The 21549-nt window shown below is 38.6% G+C and overlaps 1 protein-coding gene across 5 annotated transcripts in view; it reads right to left on the reverse strand.

The window, feature by feature from the left end:
• svilc (supervillin c) overlaps positions 1–21549 on the reverse strand; it is a 52318-nt gene that overhangs the window by 20618 nt on the left and 10151 nt on the right. For 3 of the 5 annotated variants that reach the window (XM_049467881.1, XM_022672855.2, XM_022672851.2), the window contains exons 2-8: positions 16997–17482; positions 14574–14705; positions 13061–13234; positions 10854–10885; positions 7184–7245; positions 1246–1388; positions 937–1162 (exon numbers count right to left, since the gene is read on the reverse strand). In XM_049467881.1, coding sequence (XP_049323838.1) covers positions 937–1162; positions 1246–1388; positions 7184–7245; positions 10854–10885; positions 13061–13234; positions 14574–14705; positions 16997–17271 — 1044 coding nt within the window. In that variant the 5' untranslated portion in view covers positions 17272–17482. The remainder of the gene's footprint in view (positions 1–936; positions 1163–1245; positions 1389–7183; positions 7246–10853; positions 10886–13060; positions 13235–14573; positions 14706–16996; positions 17483–21549) is intronic. The other 2 variants (XM_049467880.1, XM_049467882.1) reach the window with 2 other exon arrangements.

Genomic DNA, 21549 nt, shown 5'->3' on the forward strand with positions numbered 1-21549 from the left:
TTTGCCTTGCCTGTGATAGCTCACCTTGGAACGCTTTGTTAACCCAGGTATCTTTATGTCATCTGTTGCTAAACCTGCCTGTAAAACATGTTCTTGTTTGCCATTAAAAACAATTTCTTAATCTCAATTTTTGCAATTCACTTTTACACCACTGCATTAAATACAAATCATGCTTTGAGGCCTAATGAACAGCTGTACATGTGCATTTGTGGCATTTGAAGTGAAAGAAGTATGTGGACCGGGGTGGTCAATAATATTACAGGATTCTGCACAAATACAGTACCTGTATTCTGCATTGAAGATACTAAATATGAAAGCCATCCAAACTATGAAGGAAACATATGGAATAATTATGGTTTAATATATTTTTTTTACTCTTTAATGTAGCACCTCTTGTCTAGATAGAGACAGATTTGCACATCTTGGCATTATTTTCTCAGTCAGTTTTATGAGGTAGAGCCACTTGGAATGGCTTTCAGTTAACAGCTGAGCTGAACTTGTCAAGAGTTAATTATTTGTTTTTTTGCCGTCTTAGTGTGTTTGAGAGCATCAGTTGTGTTATGAAACGGTAATGGCCCTATTTGAGTATTGTTGTAATCTATATGAGCTGCTTGTCATGAGAAATCAAATCTAATTTTATTTTTTGCAGATTATATTTTGATATATTTATCAGCATAAAAATAAACAATAGACATCTTAACATGATTACCGCAACTTATCTGCCCAAAAGTATCCAGATATACTTTCTAATTGTTGAAATCAGCTACATTAGGTTGCTGAAACACCAGTTGCTGAAACATGCATTCAACTACACAAGCAAAGCTTGTACCTTGAAATTTCCATTGAAAACCATTAGCAATAAAATGGATTCTTGTGGATAAACACAATCAAATCCTCACAGTAAAGTATGAGGAAAACTCTCTGACACACACTGACCAGGTTGACCTCGTCGACAGTGATGGGCTGAGTTCGGTAGCGGGCTCCCTTCTGTCTTCGTCTCTCTGAGGCCTCTGAACTGCCATCTCCTCCTGGAGCCCTGGGACCTCCTGGAGCTCCAGGCACAAAAGGCTGTGAGAGTTTATTAAAGAGAGCCAGTTTCTCACTCAGGGTCAGGTTGGAGCTGGCATCGTCCTTGATCTCCGGCTCAGCTGTACAAGGGTCACTGCAGAGGGGCAGAAGAGGAAAAGTCATACTTACAAACAGAATAATATAACAGAAAAAAATGTTTAAAGAGGCTCCACTCACCTGACTGGTGCTTCCTCGTAGGTGATTGGCTGAGTGAGAGCCCGGTTTTCACTGCTTCGCCGTACTCTGGGCTCGCCGAAGCTGCTGGAGGAGCGAGGCTTTAGGAAGGAGGATGCCTCAGGGGCCGCTGTCTTTTCCAGCTCCTAAGATAGAAAGAGAGAGAAAGAGAAAAAATTGAAAAGAAAGAAACAGACTTTGCACGGACACTTCCAGCCAGACACTGCTGCTCACGATCATTACCATGCACTGCGCTGTCCACTGTGCCTGGTAATGCCTTCTATGGCATATTTCTGGTACATTGGAGACATATACCATTTTGCATTGTGATTAATAATTAAAGCCTCTTTTTTACGTATCTGCACATCTAATCCTCGTCTGTCTATGAGAGCTTCAAACATGAAAAATGACTTCTTAATCTCAATTTTTGCAATTTGCTTTTACACCACTACAGTAAATACAAATCATTATCTGATCTCCACCAATAAACAGCTGTACACATGCATTTGCTGACAAGCTGAGAGATACAAAAGGACATTTGAAGTGAAAGAAGCATGTGGACTGAGGTGGTAAAATAATTTAACAGAATTCTACACAAATACAGTTCCTGTCAAAAGTGTGGGTACACCTTAAATTCTGCATTGTAGATTAATACTAAAGCCATCCAAAGGAGACATATTCCTGGTGAGACTGTGGATTGAGGAATGTTAAATGGTAAATTGGCAATTGCACCCACTATCAGATGTCAATGAATCACACTGAAGATGTCACCATGAGTACACTGGTTTAGGAGTTCAATCTCACATACAAGATAACACCTCACAAAAAATACAGTAGCTGCAGGTAACATCCTATAATTCATTTATATACTGCTTTTCTATGACCTTGAAATAGAAGAGGTGTGTCCAAACTTTTTTACTGCTACTGTAAATAAATGCACTTCCTAAAACTAATGCAAATGTTTCCTCGCATCAGCAACTTTTAACGTGCCTTTTAGCATCGTTGTTATCAAACTTAATCAAGTTATCCACTGCTGGTTGCAGGTTTTGGATATGGAACTCCCTGCTTTGTGATTGTGGAATTTACATGCTATTTAAATGTGTGGCTTATCCAACCCATTTCATGGAAAACTGTCTCTCTCTCGGCAGAAGTGGGTCAGCAGGAGATGAATAAAATAGCAGGTGGGCAGCAGGCTGGGTAACGGTCTGATAACGGATGGAACCCTGCAAGTCATACAGCAACCAAACACCCTGCGTGTACCGTTACCTTCATGAGTGAGTGAGCGAGCAAGAAAGAGAGAGAGAGAGGTAGACATAGGCAGATGGGACTAAATCTTGCTTTGCCATGCTAACCCCGAACCAACAACAGCCAGTACAGTACAAGTACATGGATTCAGGAGCACTGTAAAAACATGAAGATTTACTGAAACCACTGAATACAACAAGCCCATATTTGCAGTAAGACTGACATAATAAGATAGGACTGATTTATTTATGTAGATGTTCATTAGTTCCTTAGTTTGTATCGTAATCAAGATATTGGCAGAGATAAATGTCAGGCTGAAGACTGGAACACCAAAAAAAAAACTTTCAAGAGAAGTGCTTCTAGAATTATTAGAAAGCAAATGAATAGCCCTGTTTAACCGCAGAGGACCATCAAGAACTTGTAGCAGACTCTGAAGTCGTGGTGGCTCAGTGGTTAGAGCTCGTTTCATTAGTAGTAGTGGTGCTCAGTGGTGCAACTGTGCAGCAATACCTGCATAAACATGACCTTCAAAAAAGAATTATCAAAAGAAAACCTTTTAATATGTCCTCACCACAAAGGTCATTGTCACATGATTAACAAAGGAATTAGGGCTGCACAATATATTGTTTGACAATCGGCATTGCAATGTGCACAAGCTTACAATCACAATACATGCAATGTAGAGTCCTCTGAGTTTTGCAATGTGGGGAACATAGACACATTTTTTGCTAAACTTGGATTTTGTATTTAAAGACAAAAATACACATGAAAAAAAAAAATCTGGATGTGAAAAAGACATAAAATAACACAAGAAAAAAAACATTTAAAAAATTATAATAACAATAATAATACGTATAATTATATATATACATATATGTATATATATACATATATGTATATATATATATATATATATATATATATATATATATATATATATATACATATATGTATATATATATATATATATATATATATATATATATATATATATATATATATATATATATATATATTATATATACATTTATATATATATATATACATATATATATATATATAGCCCTAGCAAGGTCATTTAAGGCAAATTATCATGCCAGGACTTGCTTAATCTAAAAAGTAGCACCATTTTCATTTTTATGGCATATCCACAAAAGATTATATTTAATTACTCCAATCTTTGATACATGGAGGTCATTGTTAATATAATGCTTTGCTGAACCACTGATATCTGGAGAGCTCTGGAAATATCGCAATAGATATCGCAGAACAGAAAAAAAATTCAAATACAGCCATGTTGTAAGGAGCAGTAAAGCCACTCCACTGAAGTACAGCAATGTAAAGAAGTTTCAGTTTAGTTCTGCTCACCGAGACTGGAGCAGTAGTAGCATTAGCCGCTAACCGCTGCTCTTTTGCCACTCAGAGGGGAATATATCGGACTGTAGCCTGCGCGTTTACCATTCTACAATACAAACTTTAGACAAACACCAACTAATATCACCCCTAACTTGACTGGAACACCCATGGCTCCGCAGTGTAGCGCTAGACGCTAGCAGTTAGCCGCTAATGCTAATGCTTCACCCTAAGTGCTGGAGAAATTCGGGAATCTAAAGCTTCCTGTAAATAAACGGAGGCGCTTTACTCACCCAAATAAACAGTTTTTAGGAGAGAAACCTGTGTAGATTTACATCCAGTGCTCATTTGACTTTAAAAGAAAGCATTTTTTATTATTACAGTTTGGTTTACCCAGTTTACTTAACTAGTTCACTTAACTAAGTTAGCTTCCCCACAACCACCCAGCAGCGATACCTGCTGAATTAGAAGTTCCGTATAATGTCTCTTAAAATGTGCCTTATAATCCAGTGCGCCTTATGTATGAAAATAGACCATAAAATAGACATTTATGGATAGTGCGCCTTATAATATGGTGCACCTTATAGTGTGAAAAATACAGTAATAAAATTAACATATTTTTTTGCTATTTTTATACTTTATAACCATAACTTAGTTATAATATCACTGTTCACTGATAACCACAATACATACTGTACATACTGGGGATTACTTTTCCTCTAATATCATCGTTTTTGTAGATTAATATTTTGTAGTTTTTTATATTATCTTGTATTATTTTGTATATTCAGATTTTATATATTTTTGCATATTCCCTGGCATGCCTATCCTGTTCCTTGTGCTGCTAAAATAATGCAAATTTCTTTGCTGTGGGATTAAAAAAGGATTATCTTATCTCATTTTAGACCTGATACTTAGAAAATAGTTATAGGTAAAACTAGAACATTTTTGGCTACAAAACAAATTCTAAAATATAATAATTATTCGAATTGCACGTTTCAATATACCATGCCAACTACCAGCACCACAGCAACCATTTTGCAAACACAACAGCAATCCCTTTGGATACAATAACAACCATTTAGCAACAGCATAGCAACAACTTAGCAACACTACACCAATCACTCAAGACACCGAAACAGCCATTAAACAACTCCACAGCAACCCCAGCAACCCATATCAACACCACAGCACAAAACCTTCCTCACAACACCACAATCATTTGGGACACCACAACATCCACAATTCTACTAATACTATTTTAAAAGAAAAAAATAATATGGTGCCACAGTACTGGATGCCACAGTGGTTAAATACATTAAGAATAAATGTTAAAGTTTAGAGATGCAGTGTATTTGCTTGCAAACACCAAATGTATGGTCTTCACACGTGTATATATGAGAGAGTGTGTTGCAACACCACTAAGAAGGTCACTGAAACCAGACCCCATAAGCAGGCAGCTCCTCACTGTAGTGGTGTACTCACTGCCCTGAAGTTACCCAATTAAACTCTGCTCTCAAGGGAGAACATGCACTCACTGTCCAGCTCGGATAAAAGCAATCCTAATGCTGATCCCCTAAAAATAAAGTGCACAGTCTGGCAATATCAGCAGTTCTGCAAGTTACAGCTCATTACCACACTGCAGGTACTTAATGCTATCTAATGCTCACTGCTCTATTACTTACTGCATGTCTATTTAATGCACAGCTGACTGTCTGCAAACAAGAGCACAAGGGCATTATACCTGTCTGCAGAGATGTGTAACATTCCCTAAATGACCATGATAGGTCTTATTTTGGTGGTCAATGAGCTGTCTTTTGGCTCAGTCAGTCAGTCTGTCAGTAAACACACACCTGCAAGTCATAAATTACCAACACACACACAAACACACACACACACACACACACACTTCAACAGTTAAAACTGAAGGACAAACTCTTGTAAGTGTGTTTCAGATGCACTATTTAATAATAATGCTATATTTATTCAGCAGCATAAATGTATTTTTTTTGACTGGGTAAAGGGTTCTATATAGAGCATACAGAACATTTAAAACGTCTTTATAGGACCCAAGAGGGTTCTACTATTATGAATAGATACATACAGCTCTGGAAAAAACATAAGAGGCCATACGTTTCTTTGATTTTACCAAATTGAGAACCTTGAAATATAATCAAGAGGAAGATGGATGATCACAAGCCACCAAACCAAGCTAAACTACTTGAATTTTTGCACCAGTAGTGGCAAAAATTGATCCAAAAGCAGTGTGTAAGAGTGGTGGAGGAGAACATGGCAAGATGAAAACTGTGAAAAAAAAAAACGAGGGTTATTTCACCAAATATTGCTTTCTTTGCATTATTTGAGGTCTGAAAGCTCTGAATTTTTTTTGGTATTTCAACCATTTCTCATTTTCTGCAAATAAATGCCCTAAATGGCAATATTTTTATTTGAAATTTGATAAGAATGTTGTCTGTAGTTTATAGAGTAAAACAAGAATGTTCATTTTACTCAAACATATAGCTATAAATAGCAAAATAAAAAAAAAATGATTCAGAGACAGAAGTGGTCTCTTAATTTTTTCCAGAGCTGTATATTAGCATATACACATCAAACAATTGTTGGAAAACAAAGCAAGCATCAGTTGACACATAGGAAACTTGCCAGACTAGTTTTAAACTTTGTCAGCACCAACATGAACTGTATGTTTTCAGAAGTTGTTGTCGGGTGCAATTCTGTACAATGCCAGATTGATCATCTTTGGTCTTTATAACAGGCACTTTGACAGCCTGCGCCAGTTATGGTAATAAAATCCTGCAACCAGTGGCCCCCACTTTTCTGAACACACTCTCTGGCTCACTATTTCAACAGTACAATCCATGCTTATCCACATAGTGCTGCCTTCTCAAGAGTTGGAACTGAATTTTTCATCCCTACTGCAAAATCTAAAATCTGCAGGTACAGTGTGAGAATTTTTAAGCTGCATGGGATAAATGATTACAGGACACCATTAGGAACCTCTACTTCTTGGCAAGATCTGTAGCATGTTCTGTTATTCATGCTATGTTACACACTACTTCTGTACTTTGTGTATCTCAACAAATACAGTTAATAGCTGCCCATATCTATGTCTAAATTGTAATGATTTTTTAACTCTAGTAGCAACCTTCCTTTCAATAGCATTGCAATCTGACATTTTCTGTAAAGTTACCCAGTCGGGACTCAAGCCCAACCGGGACTTGCAGGATTTATTTTCTCTCTGATTAGAAAAGCATTGTGCCAGGTTGCTAAAGGGACAGTGTGGGGTCGTCTTTCACTGCACTAAACAGCTTCAAATAGAACTTACTTTAAACAGAGACATCTTGGCAGCTACACTCATCTTGGCTCTGTCATCCGTTTTAACATCTGCTGCAAAAGAGAGAAAGAAAAGAGCATACTTAATAGCATATATGCTGTAGCAGCAATGCATGTGCTTTCAACACTATTTAGACATCATACATTATTTAAACATTATTAAACAAACAATCACAGTGATCCTTGTAAAAAACGTTGCGTCTTGGTTATGACAAGTGTTTAATTTTTTTAAACATAGTATGAATCTAAATATGTCAGATTTTCTTTAAATTGCATCAGAATGTGATCACAATTTGAAAAATAGAAATGTTAAAAAATGACTTGGAATTGAATATTTTACACTGATTTCCATTCTGCTTTTTGGTGACAGTGACAGAATATTGGTATGATCTATACATTTGATCTGATTAGCCATGGTTACAGACTCACATTCAACAACTATCATTTTTTAAGAGGTAAAGAAGGATTAATTTTTTTTTTAATTCCACAAAAACATCTCTAAGCTGCTCTCCAACTGACTTTGACCCATATATTGTACAATGAAACCTTGCTTTCCCTAATTACATTGTCGATGGTGCTAAAAAGTTTTTAAAGTTACATTAGTTTACATATTAATTTTATCATGGTCGTGATATCACAAGCTCAAATGAAAAAATAAATATCTTACATATAGAATTTTTAAGGGCACAGTAACATACAATGTCCACTTGTGTACATTTTTAACATAGAAAGTGGTCATGGACAAATTAATTGTGGCTGTTACATATATCAGTAGCTGTCACACAGAAACCTTCTTAATTTTAATGGAAGTAAATGAAAGTCATTTAGGATCATTTCTATTGTACCAATCATCATGGCACTTAAATGACCTCAAAAAGTTGCAAAAAACAGCCCAAAAATATAAATAAATATACAGATACTGACTGGTATAATGTCCCATGACTTTAGTCAGGTCCCACCAAAGGCTAAAGAACACTGTATTGACCTGTGGGATGCGTGTATCGGGCCTTTCTGCATTAAGGTTGGAGTAGCTTGTCGGTTCAAATGGACAATTCTAGCCTAATGTCACAGATCACCATCATTACCACTGTGCTGTCTACTGTGGGTGGTAATGCTGTCTCCAGTTTACATGTAAAGCTGTGGATCAAGAAAATGTTTCTGAACCTCGGAAATGGAAAGTCACTTTTCACCTTGCAATTACTATTGGGCGAGTTATCAAACTCCGATAACTTACATTGCCTTGCCATGAGCACTCTGGCCATGGTTCAACCTCACTCACAAGATAAGACCTCAGAAGTTATACAGGTTTCAGTTTTTAAGATATCCCTTGAGATAACTTGTAAGCCTATTTTTTCATTTTCACCATTTGACAATGTGAATGTAGCAGTTTTACTTTATGCCACAACTTCTTGACCAATGGACCCATATAATGGAATAAAAATATGTTCAATGATTTCCAGTAAAAAATTTGAATGTTTCTTCTGCTCCCATTAGTTGGCCATTATGGAGACGCAAAGTTGTTGCATGAAAATGACAGTAACCTTTAAAAACACTGTAGAACAAGTCTATCTTCTTTTTAGACCCCACCCCCTCAACCACCCACCATCAGCCCCCATATAAAACACACACAAACACACACACACACTCATACACTAGCAGGTTTACTCTATGAGATCACTACGATTAGCCTAAAGCTGTGAGGTCACACACTGACTAATCATTGGGCACTGAGCTCATGCTTTTCATCTGGAACCTCTTGAAAACTAAAACACACACATACACACACACAGTTCACTCACATAGCACATAGCAGTTGATATTGTGCATACAGCTCATACTTGTGGTGGAAATAATCCTCACCTGTCTGCACGACTGCAGGTGTGTACATTACGCATCACACACTCTCATACAGTCTTACACACACAGTCTATTGTCATGAACACTGTGGTCTGGAGCTCTCAGCTATTGTGAATGACTGTACTCAAACTCGATCTTAGCTCCCTGTTTGAACACTTCCACCTCCACCTACAGCCTAAAAAGAATCAGGACACTCATAAACATGCCAAATATACAAAAGCAGTGAGCAGAGTGAAAGACTTAATCACATTTCAGCATCAATAAAATGTATTTTACCATCTGAACTCAAACAGAAGCAACAGAATGTGTATATTGTCAAATAAAACTGTCAATATGTCACGTGACTCTGTAGCAGTCAGTTTGTAAGGAGGAAAGCCATTCTGCTGAAGTACAGCGTTATAAAAAAGTTTTTGTTTAGTTCTTCAGCAGTATTAGCATTAGCCACTAACCGTGCTAAGTGCTAGCTCTTTAGGAATTCAGAGGTAAATATTATCGGCCTGTAACCTGCTGCTTTTTTTAAGAAATACAGTTTTGTTTACTTAACTTAGTTTAGTTCAACAGGTCTTGCCCCCTTAGAAGTGAGACCTGCTGAATTAAAAGGAAAACATGGCGACACCCCTGTTTATTAGTAGTGTCGCATAATGCATCGTATAATCCGGTGCTCCTTATATATAAAAATTGACCAGACAATAGACGTTAACTGATAATCTGCCATATAATCTGGTGTGCCTTACAATGCGAAAAAAAAATTTCCACTGGAGAGCGATAATATGTAGAACTTGAGTGCTGTCATTGTTAACGTGTTAAAACATGTAATGATTCATTTGCATAAAAAATAAGTTAAATTATTCAGAATTATCACATTTGTGAACACATTAACACTGAAAGCACTAATAAAGCTACTTAAGTTCTACATAATGTTGTCTAGTGAAAAACATGTACCTTCATTTTTGTCTATTTTTTAGCTTAATACATAATCTAAACATTTAAACTGTCCCATACACTGTGTCTAAATGTTTTGATGAATGGAACAATAGAAATTCTAAAAAATAACCTGAAGTAAACTTTTTTTTACAGAGACAATTAAAGTCTACTGAAAGTTAAAAAGGGTTTTATCTCTCTCTTCTTAAGTTGCTCTTTTGGAGATACATGATTTTCACTGGACAGCAACAATACACCCAGCTTGTCCAGCCTAGTATGTGCATAAAAGTACAATACAAGCCAATACAATAGGATTCCCTGGAGCAGATACACATGAACCCATTGGCCCAGCATGGAGAGGAAAAAAGTCCCCAAACATGTAATGTAATGATGATTGTGCTCCGTCCACTACGAATTTAGAACGAGTTGGGTTGGGAGTTGGAGGTAAGGTTGGGTTGGGTTGGGTTGGGTTGGGTGGTGAGCATTGAATATCCTGACTTTACTAATGTTGGTTTACTACTGTTGGATCCTCACAGAAAGCAATCAAATGCTCACATCAATGGTTTAAAATCAAGTAGCAGTCTTCCCTGGACAGGTACACCAACAAAAGCAGAATAAACTGTTTTTCGATTTAACCCTTGATTTTAAAAGAAGTAACAAAAAACCCTGTAAAACTTTAAGGGGTGTCCTAAAAGTTTTGATTAGTAGTGAAACTCCATTAATACAATACTTGCAAGACTAAACACACAAATAGACGATCATACACTGAGCCAACATGAGGGCTCATGATAACACAGAGTATCAAGTGTCTGTAAGAGCCTGTCCAACACACACACACACACACACACACACACACACACACACACACTACAATCAGTTCTTACCTGAGTTCTCCTGATCCGTGTTGTCCATGGTTCTGTAGCGTGAAGAAAACACAACTTAGCAGGACCAAAACCCACTCTCCAATAGATACAGACTCAAACACAACCATAAGCTCTCTAACCACCAGACACACACACACACGTCATTCAGACAAAAGGCGAGATGATTTCACACTGATTTTATGACCTTGCTCCTTCCCTTTAGGGCAGCTGACACATACACACACGCAAACACATACACACACATGTATATACACACACATGTCTTTGCAGGTTAGCACCATGACATAATAATCATAATTTTAATGATGAGCTTTCATTTACACCTACTCTGGGCATTCTGACAGAGAACACTCTGTGCCATGGTGGCATCAGTTGGCATTTTAATGTGTTTTGTGGTTTTACCCTTTTTAGGAATGCATTCTTAAGGAATGACACACCCCTGAAGTGCTACGTAAACAAGATACTTTATTAGGCTTAAAGGAGTATCCCAGTGTTGATACTGCCATGGCTGCAATCAGTGCTATGAACAGTATTTTTGATTTACTTGATCCACATTCCACCATAAACTGTCTGGCAGCATTGTGGTACGGCATCAACCTACTGGCTGGCACCTCCTGAGGCAGTGAGGAGAGGTGGTGTTGCTTCTTACCCGTTGACACAAGCAAAAGCACCCAATGAGCACTGGATTTGAAACCCACAACCTTAAGGTTAATGGTTCACATATCTTGTCGCCAGCCTCCGCTACCCACAATTTTATGTTGGCACTCATGGCTCAGTGGTTAGTGTGCTGGGTTACTGATTACAGTGTGTTAGAATCAGTACCCAAACTCACTGACCTGCTGCAAGAGTATCCTATCAGAACTGAGATTGGAACTCATAACCTTACGGTTGCTGATTTACAACCATTTGAGTAAAGCAAGAAAACTCTATTCAATAAAGGGATATAAACGCAAAACCAAACTAGTATATTTTGGAAGCAGTATAATATAACATGGGGCACTGGGGGGTTGAGGTCCTTTCCCTAAGACACAAGCAAGAATACCCACATAAAACACTGGATTTGGAACCCACAACCTTAAGCTTGCTGATTTTAAATGATTCAAGTAAATCAGGGCACAAGCAAGAGTACCCAGCCAATTATAGGATTTAAAACCATAACCTTCAGTGGTTAGAGGGCCGTGGGCTGCAACCCTCTTTGTTCCAGTGACTAAATTAGTTAGCTTAAATTAGTTAGCAGTAAGCAGCCTGGGGCACTGGGGGTTGTGGTCCTTACCCAAGGACACAAGCAAGAGAACCCAAATGGAGCAATGGATTTGGAACCCACAACCTTAAGCTTGCTGCTTTACAATGATTCAAGTAAATCACTGCACAAGCAAAGTACCCTGGCAATCCTGGGGTTTGAACCCACAGCTTTCTGTTTGTTGGTTCAAATCTCTTGCCACTAAGCTATAAGATACTTCAATTTTATTATTACTTTTTAGGGCACTGGTGCTTCAGTAGTTAGAGTGATGGGTTTTTTACCACAGGGTTGTGGGTTCAAACCCTAAAGACAGTTGGCCACTGGGAAAGACCTGCAACCTTCTCGCTTTAGCTGTTAAATTAGTTTTTTAGATTTAAATTTAGATTTTATTGACGACATTCCACTATGCCCAGAATGACAGCAGTAAACTACAAGCTGGGGCACGTGGGGCTTAAGTGCCTTACCTAAAGATACAATCAAAAGTACCCAAAGCACCTATGGGTTTGAAAACCACAACCTTAAAGTTAATGGTTCACAGCTATTAAAGTAATCAGGCAATTTTGTTTGTATTTCACTTCTGCTTAGAATGTTGCGCTTTTTATTACAGGGTTGTGGGTTCAACAGCCAAGTTGACCGATCTGACAATCCCTTCTGCTCCAGCTAATAATCTACTAGGTGCTGGTTCACATCCCCTTCCCACACGGCTATCAGCCACCCCAATTATGTACATTTAAAAAAAAAGAGAAATTCTGTTTGTATTCTTATTTCTGCGGTAGTGGTGGTTTACTGGTTTTACTGCTGGATTTTTTTTTTTTACAGGGTTGTTGGTTCGATACCCAATTTAGCTCAATAATCACTATTTGGCTATTGAGCAAAGCTTTTAACCCTCTGTACTTCAGAGGCACTACCTTTTGTGATGAGTTTTCATCAGTGTTTGTGTGAAGCCCATAATAAAACAGCTCGTTACCCGCAGCTCTCTTGCATCTCATAAGCTGTAACAGGCTGGGTTCGGAAACGCTCGTTTGTTTTGCGACTCCCTGCAGCCCCTGCAGGCAGATAACGACGAGTGCGCCGACGTCCACCATCAGAACCTGCTTTCACCGCCAGTTCCAGAGCCCTGTTAGGGCCTCCATCTGCATCACTGGATTAGAAAGAGAGCAAAAGTTCAAGAGTGAAACAGAGAAAGAAAGGTCATGCTAGCTGGCATCCCTGTATGCTTATTAATTCTTGTCAGTAGTAAGTGTACTACACCATCAACACACAAGTGAGTGCAAGTGGTGTTTACACCAGGATCAGTCCAAAAATCACCAAAAGGCCTCCAAACTGACATCTCAAATTTGTTTAATACCCTTAGGAAACAATCACTAGCCTGATTGGGCTAGTCACTTTAAGCAGTTTCTGAATCATAAGAAGATGGAAGCATGGTAAAACTTTTGAGTCTTTTACTTCAATCAAGGTGATAGAACTTTAAAGCAGCATTATGTGAGATCTGGTATTTCTTAGTCTGGGATCTTAAAATAAAATTCACACATTGAGACACCACTAAGGAAGGATATATTTTACACATGCATTTACACAAGCTGAGAGATACAGAACCCCCGCTGAAAGTGAAAGAAGAATGAAGGCTGAGGCTGCAGAGTAAAATGATATGATTTTACATTAGTATGACTCAGCACTGCAGCATTGTACGGGTATGAGTGTTTAACTAAACATTCTCCAAAGTTACATAGCGCAATATAATAGCTGGATAATGAAGGCTGATTAATAAACAATCAAGTATATAAGCAGTTTCTTGTATAAAGCATTTTTATATCCAAAAAAACAAAAAATTATCTTATATTTCATCAAGATCTATCTGGTGTTCAAAGAAAATACATGCAGTATACTATGCAGTACTTAAAGCAATTCACTTGCAGTAATTGTATTAAAGCAGGGTTTAACTACTGGGTAGATTACAGATGTTCCCCAACATAAACAGAACTAATCTTTTCAAATATTAATATTTTTAATTGAATAGGTCCGCGGTTGCAAACATTTGGTGAACTGGAAAATGAAATCATTAATTTTGCCATCCTTTACTTTGGTAATTCAGCACTTCTTATTCAAAAAATAAGTCCATAATCCACACATCCAGCATCAGTAGTTCAGACTTTCTACTGCACAAGTCAACACTTGTCATACAAAGCAAATCTGACATTGTCAGTAGAAAACTGAAGTATTGTGACTTTAAATATGTTAATAGTCCAGGTTTTATGGGTTAAAGCTTATTAAAGGTCAGTCTTAAAACCCAAACACTGTTGAAGGTGCATGTGATTGTTATCATCAAAAAACACCTTGAAATGCATGTGTATTACCAGTGTATACAGCTTTAGCTTTAGAAGTCACTCCTTGCACACACATCTAGACACCATTCGTCTTCACCAGCAAGCAGAATTATACTTTAAAGTGCAAAGAAACGAGACAGGCACACATCTCCCTACACTTTCTCGGTTGGAGCTGAGCTCCAGTTTTGCTCCAGCAGGGCATTCTTCAGCTTGCCCACCGATACGTGGGTGTGCAGCTGGGGGGCATCTCCCCCAGCCAGTGTACTGCACGGATCTGATGCACACTGCCTGGAGAGGGGCAATGAAGAGAGGAAAGACCAGAAGAAAGGAGTTGGAAAACATAAACAGAAATGAAAGAAGAAGGCAGAGGTTGTATATACAGTAATATACAGTAAAATAAATTGGTTGGAGGTGGTTTTACAGTATGTGCATATCGTCACAGTCTCCAAAAAAAAATATTTTTAATTGGTCTATTCATTGTATTGAAAGAACTCCTGTCAGATACACATTTCATTAAAATAAAATAAGGTTTTTGTGTAAATGGTAAACATGAATGTGACTCTTTATGTGGATATCTTTTAATTTTGTATTGGATGAAGCATCTGGAGTAGGGTTTTCAACAAAAGTGAGGAAACAGAATGGTCCAACTGAGCACCTATGGGCATCCTCATTTTGAAGGATGGAGGAGCGCCTGGTGTTTAACATGATTCCAATTAGCTGCTATTGTAATTGCTGCTATTCTGCCTGGGATACAGTATATACAGAGTCAAATGATGCAGGACAAAAAAACTTTTCTTTTGAAACAAACGGGAAATGACATATCTGAAAACCCGGTGTGTGGATAGAGCAAGAAACGAAGGAGCAAACAAAGCAAAATAAAAATAAAAATTGGGCCCTGTTTTAGCGATCTAAGGTAAACCAGTCAATTGGGTCTCGCACAGCTGGATTTAATTCTCTTAATAATTCATGGGTGTGTTTTGGGAGTTAAGTGAAATAAACCAATTAGTGAGTTATTTGCCATTACCGTTAAAAGTCAGATGTGCTCTGACTTTGGTGCAATCGTATCTTAATAGTGCTGCGCTTTTGTGCATCTCAGCAGAGGACACTGACCTGGGCGTTTATGCTGTGAAAGTACATCAGCAGCTAATTTACGAGAACTGCAATGATATTTTATTTTTTATTCTGTTTATTGTTGAGTTAAAAGTCGAGTTTGCACTCTGCCGTGGTGCATGGCGCATGTATAGGAATGGACTCTGACAATTGACTGTTGTCTAGGTTAATTTCAGTCAGTGGCGCACCTGTGTTTTTTGGATCCAAAATAGCAATATGACAGAAATTTACCTGAACTCACTTCCAGACCACCACACCCATCAAGGTAGATTTTTTTAGAAACTCTGACGCTATTTTAATGGCAAGTTGTGCCCATGCCATTTTTGAATTTTGGCGGGGTGCAAGATAGGAATGTGCATCGCAATGTGCCTTGTGCAGGGTGTACAATAGGGCCCATTGACTCATCTAAGATCATCAGACCATCTATGCATCAAACATGGTGAATGGTGATAGGATCAACAATCACCTCCTTCTTACTTAGAATTATAGTGGTTTGCACAATCACTGCAGCACACAGGTGTTCCAAAACAAACATGGGTGCTACCATAATCCAAGTGTGAACAATGAAAACCTCTAAATTGCCAGAGCACAATCACAATTCATTCAATTATTAACTGAGCTAATGTGAATAGAGCAGCAAAAGAAGGTAAACTACGCCAATTCTTACAGAAATCTTCAAATCATACAATATCTGTAAATGTGTTACTTAACACTTTATTCTTCCTCGGCACCAATATAATGATGTCAAAAGGGATTTAAGAACAGCTTAAAATCCTAAACAGAAGATTTTAAAAATATACTTGGTTTTATTTTAATGGACAAAAAATTATTTGTTCAATAAAGGCTTAGTTAGACATTTCTAAATTATTTATTCACTATACATGAACATTTATTATGATTATGACTTTTATTGGTACATAACTGTATATCTGTTATGTAACAATCCCTAATAAATTCATTATTAGTTTTTATTAGAGGCTGTATATGAGCTTGAACAGGGCAACATTTCTCAAAAGTGATGCCACCACAGGTCTAATGTCTCTATATAAACCTGCCACTATATAGAACCTATGAATAAAATTATATAAATGATATAAAACGCACAACAAACATCTGATATATGTGGTAAAGTGTGTTTTTGTGCATTATCATACATTTTAATACAATTACCAGCGTCTATCACAGATTGTACAAATAAAGGTTGTAATGATTAAAACATATAATAAATAATTTCTTTGTGTAATTCTAAACAATAAACAATCAAAGAACCCTAATAAAGCCCTAATTTACATTCTTCCAATAAAGTGTTCAGATTTTCATTATTTTAATAATATAAAGGGTGGAAAATGTTGCACACAATATTGACACAAAGAGATATTAGAGACTAAATGAATAAAATGGAATCATTCACAATAACTTAACTAACCATAAATATGTGTCTGAGGGAAAAAGGGGTGGGTCATCCTCACCTGTTCAGGTAAGTGCTATCTAGTTTAGAATCTCCCTCATATCCATTGGAGATTTTAGCATGGGGAAGCTCCTCTTCATAGACCCTCACACTTCCATTAACCCCACCGGAGTCCCGGCGAGTGCCACGCCCTTCCATCTCCTTCTTGGAGCACTTGGAGGGAAGCTCCTCTTCCTGGTTGCCATAGCGCTCGGCCAGCTCCCGCCTCCTCTCTGCCTTGTAGCGGGCGATCCGCTCCGCTCGAGATTCAGGGGCAAGATTTTCCATAGTATCCATGTTTGTGGTCCCTTTCTGCCTCACCGCGCCGTTTTCTCTTTCACTTCCTCTAGGTAGCTAGAGTCGGTAGGTCCTGCTGCTTCCTGAAGCCAAATAAAAGCGTCAAAACAACCAAAAAAGCACCGACCAATCAGCAGATGTGAGAGGAGTCCACTCCACCAATCAGACGGCTGCCCATCGCCGTCCTTTTTACTCCATTAAGGACGCAGCCCTGTGGAGAAATCAGAGAAGCATCAGTTAAGTGAGTTACCTCAAACATTCATCAACTCAAGATTACAGTTGTTATCTTCTCAAGAGGACCATTCATTAGCGCTGCTGTGTACAGCTAATCAAATGGAGTAGGCCTTCATTATTGCACAACACAAAACACACTCTCACACACACCTCAGCACACGCACCAAACCTTCCTGTGTACCTCGAACCACCTCAGGCCCTCCACAGGCATAAAGAGTGGTCCGCACACCTCTAAGGGTTTAAGATAACCGTCTCCACCTGTTAAATTTGTCAGCTATAAAATTAGCACCCACCTCCGTCTATTCTCAAACAAGCATGCCATCCAAAGAGAACCATCCATCTTTTCTCCAGGTCCCTCTCCCTCTCTCTCTCTCGCTCTCGGTAAGATGACCTGGTTTGGTCTGCTGCTCTAGCATTTGGGAATCTCCCCTTGCACTGTAATTTAAAACCCTTGATACTCAGCTCAACTCAGCAACCTTCTCGCAGTCCACTCAGCAAAGCAGCCACTTCAACAACAGCCAACTGAATGACTGTGTTCTGGGTTCTATGGCATGATACCACATTTCTGCGATACTCTAATACCGATATTGACATCTTGACTGTTGGCCAATACAGTTTTTTGTACCAGAGTTTTTGATTTCTACTATTTTGCATTCTACATGCACAGAGAATTGGGGGTAACCAAGAGCCGTGAAGGATACTTTAGTTGATTCCTCACAATTGAGCCATGTCAGCTGCATTTGTTGGCAGTATGTAAAGTGTCCTTCACTTGGAAACAGACTTTTATGATGTAGCTTCCAAGAAATTTCTCCTGCTCCAGCTGCATCCTATGTTTTGGGATGTACAGTAGCTATAGGCTGCATTCCAATTGCATACTATACACTAATCTCTAAACTGGACACTGCACATCTTAATAGTGCAGATTACATTAACATACTAACAGAAAAGGGCAAAGAGTTGCTAGCATATACATTCATATGTTACTGCAAGTTATGCACTATTACCTGTCATTTGTCGTACTCTGTACTTAGTTCACCAACCATTAGAGTCCACCCTGATCGCTAGAATCTATTGCACCCGTTAGAGTCTCTGTGAGCCACTAGACTGGGTTGTGACCTTTATAGTCTACCGGCAGCTATTAGAGTCAACGGCGACAATTCGTGTCTACCACAACCGGTCGTGTACATTGTGACTGCAAGTGTCCATTGCGGCTGTTAAAGTCCACCACATCTGCTAGAGTCCACCGCATCCAATGGTGCCCACCATGACCATTAGAGTTTACCACGACCTTTAGAGTTGACTGCTACTATCAGAGAAGACTGTGACTGTTAAGAGTAGACTGTGACCATTACCAAAACTCCAGGAGCTGTAAGAATCCACCAGCAGCCATTAGAGTAAACAGCGACCATTAGTCCACCACGTCCGATAGGGTCCACCATGACCATTAGAGTTTAACACAAAAATTAGAGTTAACCGCTACCATCAGAGACGACCGTGACCGTTAAGTGAAGACTGCAACCATTAAGACTAGACCATGACCGCTAAGAGTGGACTGTGAATGTTAACAGGATACCAGGAGCTGTTAGAATCCACCGAGGTCCATTAGAGTGAGCAGGTCCTCTCTTCTGTTTCACACTGTATTGTGGGATAACAGTGTCCATTGAAAACACATGCAAACAACAATTAGATCCAAGCAATCATCATGGATATTTGACTCTACTCATCTTTGACACTCTTATTTATATTTCATGCCCAAAAACTAGTTAATATAACTGAACCGTGTGCAGTTGAGATGCATGTACAGATACACAATCGGTCATAAGAGTGATATAATTGAAGTGTTTACTGGATTAAACATAAACATATGCATCTTTGTTGCCAATTCTATCATTAATGCAGCTCTAAATGTGAAAGGAGTTGTCTTTCTACTGAGTCAGAACAACTCATTCACCCAGGGTTTCCCGTGGTGCTTCACAGTTAGCGCAGCCGCCCTGACAACAAATGCCCTTCACCTGGATGACGACGCCTAGGAAAAAAATTCTAAAAGAACGCTGCATCACAATGATGCTGAATAGCGGCACCTGTTGGTTAATTACGCCACTAATCACCTGTTTCTACACCAACAAAGAGGGTTACAAAATACTTTGAACCGTAAAAAGGAGTTGCACAGAGAAAAAGGTATAAAAAAAAAAAAAATTAAAATAAAAAAAAATCCCTAAACTAAGACTTTGTCTAGTGGGATGTGGGGTTTGAATAACCTGCTAAGAAATACAGTCAAAAACCACCTTTTGCTTTGTTCACCTGCACCAAGTGGCACCTATTCCCTTAATGTTCAGTGTTGACTAGTATTTGGCCACAGGGTGGGGCAAAAACAGGGGTCAAGGGAAGAGCATAAGCTCTATTTTAGCAAAGGCCTAGTCATATTTAGAACTGATTTAATGGTCCACCGCTTCCTAAACAGGAGTGGGGTGGATTTTCCACCCCAGAGCTATATTCACTCCATTGCCCCCAGCTCTCTATGCGGACACGGTTACCCATGGTTACCTGGTCGCCAGGCTGCTGGTACGACACAAACAAAGCTTAGCTCTAGGACCCATACATAAATAATTACATCATCGCCTTATCAGACAGACGCCGTCACGGCCTGGGCGTGTCAGTGTTGGATCTCAGATACAGAGACAAGCTGCACAATGAGAATTTACTCTGCATCGGTTAATATTAAACAAACGCATTGTTTGATTAACATAAATAAACATGTTGTGTGTCCGTGTTGGTGCGTTTGGTCTGTCTGGAAGCGGGTGTGCATGCTTAGGGCCTCCATGGCTCTCAAATATGCAAACTGTTAGCGTCAGCATTCCTGGCCTATCCAGGCTCCCAGCTGAAACACAATAGGCTCCTTCCAACAATAGAACACAGAGCCAGCTATACTTAACCCAGTATGGAGAGGGAGCACAGTCACCGAGTTCTGCATCCAACGAGAGCACTATTGGAAGCACTTTTGGGCCTTATCCAGTTTATGAGGACAATAGGATTCATCATTATTATGTACTGTAGCAGAGCTGTTAACAGTGCAATTTTCTGACAAAGACTTTTATTTAGACTTGTGTAAGAACATATGTAAAAATTTGTTTCAGAAAATTATTGGTATATGGGGCCTCATGTTTGCAAAAGTGTTTAAGTAATAAAGTACTAATTTCAGAAACCAGGCAACTGATAAATGACCTTTATATCAAGTAAAGCTTATCTGATTTTTTTAAAAGAATCAACTAAAGTAGACTAAGGTCAATAAATACTCTACTCATCACTAAAAGGACATGTGGTAACATCTTTACATTTAAGAGTGTAAAAGTACTTAAATCAATCAGGCCCTTTATTTTTACATTTTTACTTCATGTTTTGTTCCTATTATGCACCATCCATAATCCTGTGTTATTTTAAACTCAAATTCTTGGCTCTCTATAATATTTTATTTTAGTGTAGCAACATTCGACCACATTCTCCCCATCTAGCCTGAATATAAGATGAAATACAGTTAGATATGGAGGCATACAGGTTGCATATGGCATCTTGCAGCACATTGCCCCACAGTTGCAGCTGGGCTTGTAGATCCATAAATTCTCGTTTAGCAATACAGCTGGCAAATGGACAGAGACATTCCTGGAAAATCCTTGTTGTGTGGGGGTGAGCATTATCCCGCTGAAAAATACCAATTGGAAACCCAGCCACAAAAGGCAACACTTATGACTGTAGCACATATCGATGAGATGAGTTTCCCATCATCATCCAGTTCCTTTTCAAATCAATGGGTACTAGAAATCCATGTTAACGATTGTTCCAATTTTTAATCATTTTTGGTAGATACTGACCACAGCAACCCATTCTTTCACTAACTGTGTGGAACTGTGTGGACTGCATGTAAACAAAACTGTAATTCTTACAAAAAAACTGTCAAACTAGCAATACATTTAGCTTCAATTAGCAGCAGTGCAGTGGCCAGCAGTGCTAGCCATGGTACTGCTAGTAAATACTGCCTGGCAGCGCTAC

The sequence above is a fragment of the Astyanax mexicanus genome, chromosome 19 (genome assembly GCF_023375975.1).
Source record: "Astyanax mexicanus isolate ESR-SI-001 chromosome 19, AstMex3_surface, whole genome shotgun sequence".
NCBI lineage: Eukaryota > Metazoa > Chordata > Actinopteri > Characiformes > Acestrorhamphidae > Astyanax > Astyanax mexicanus.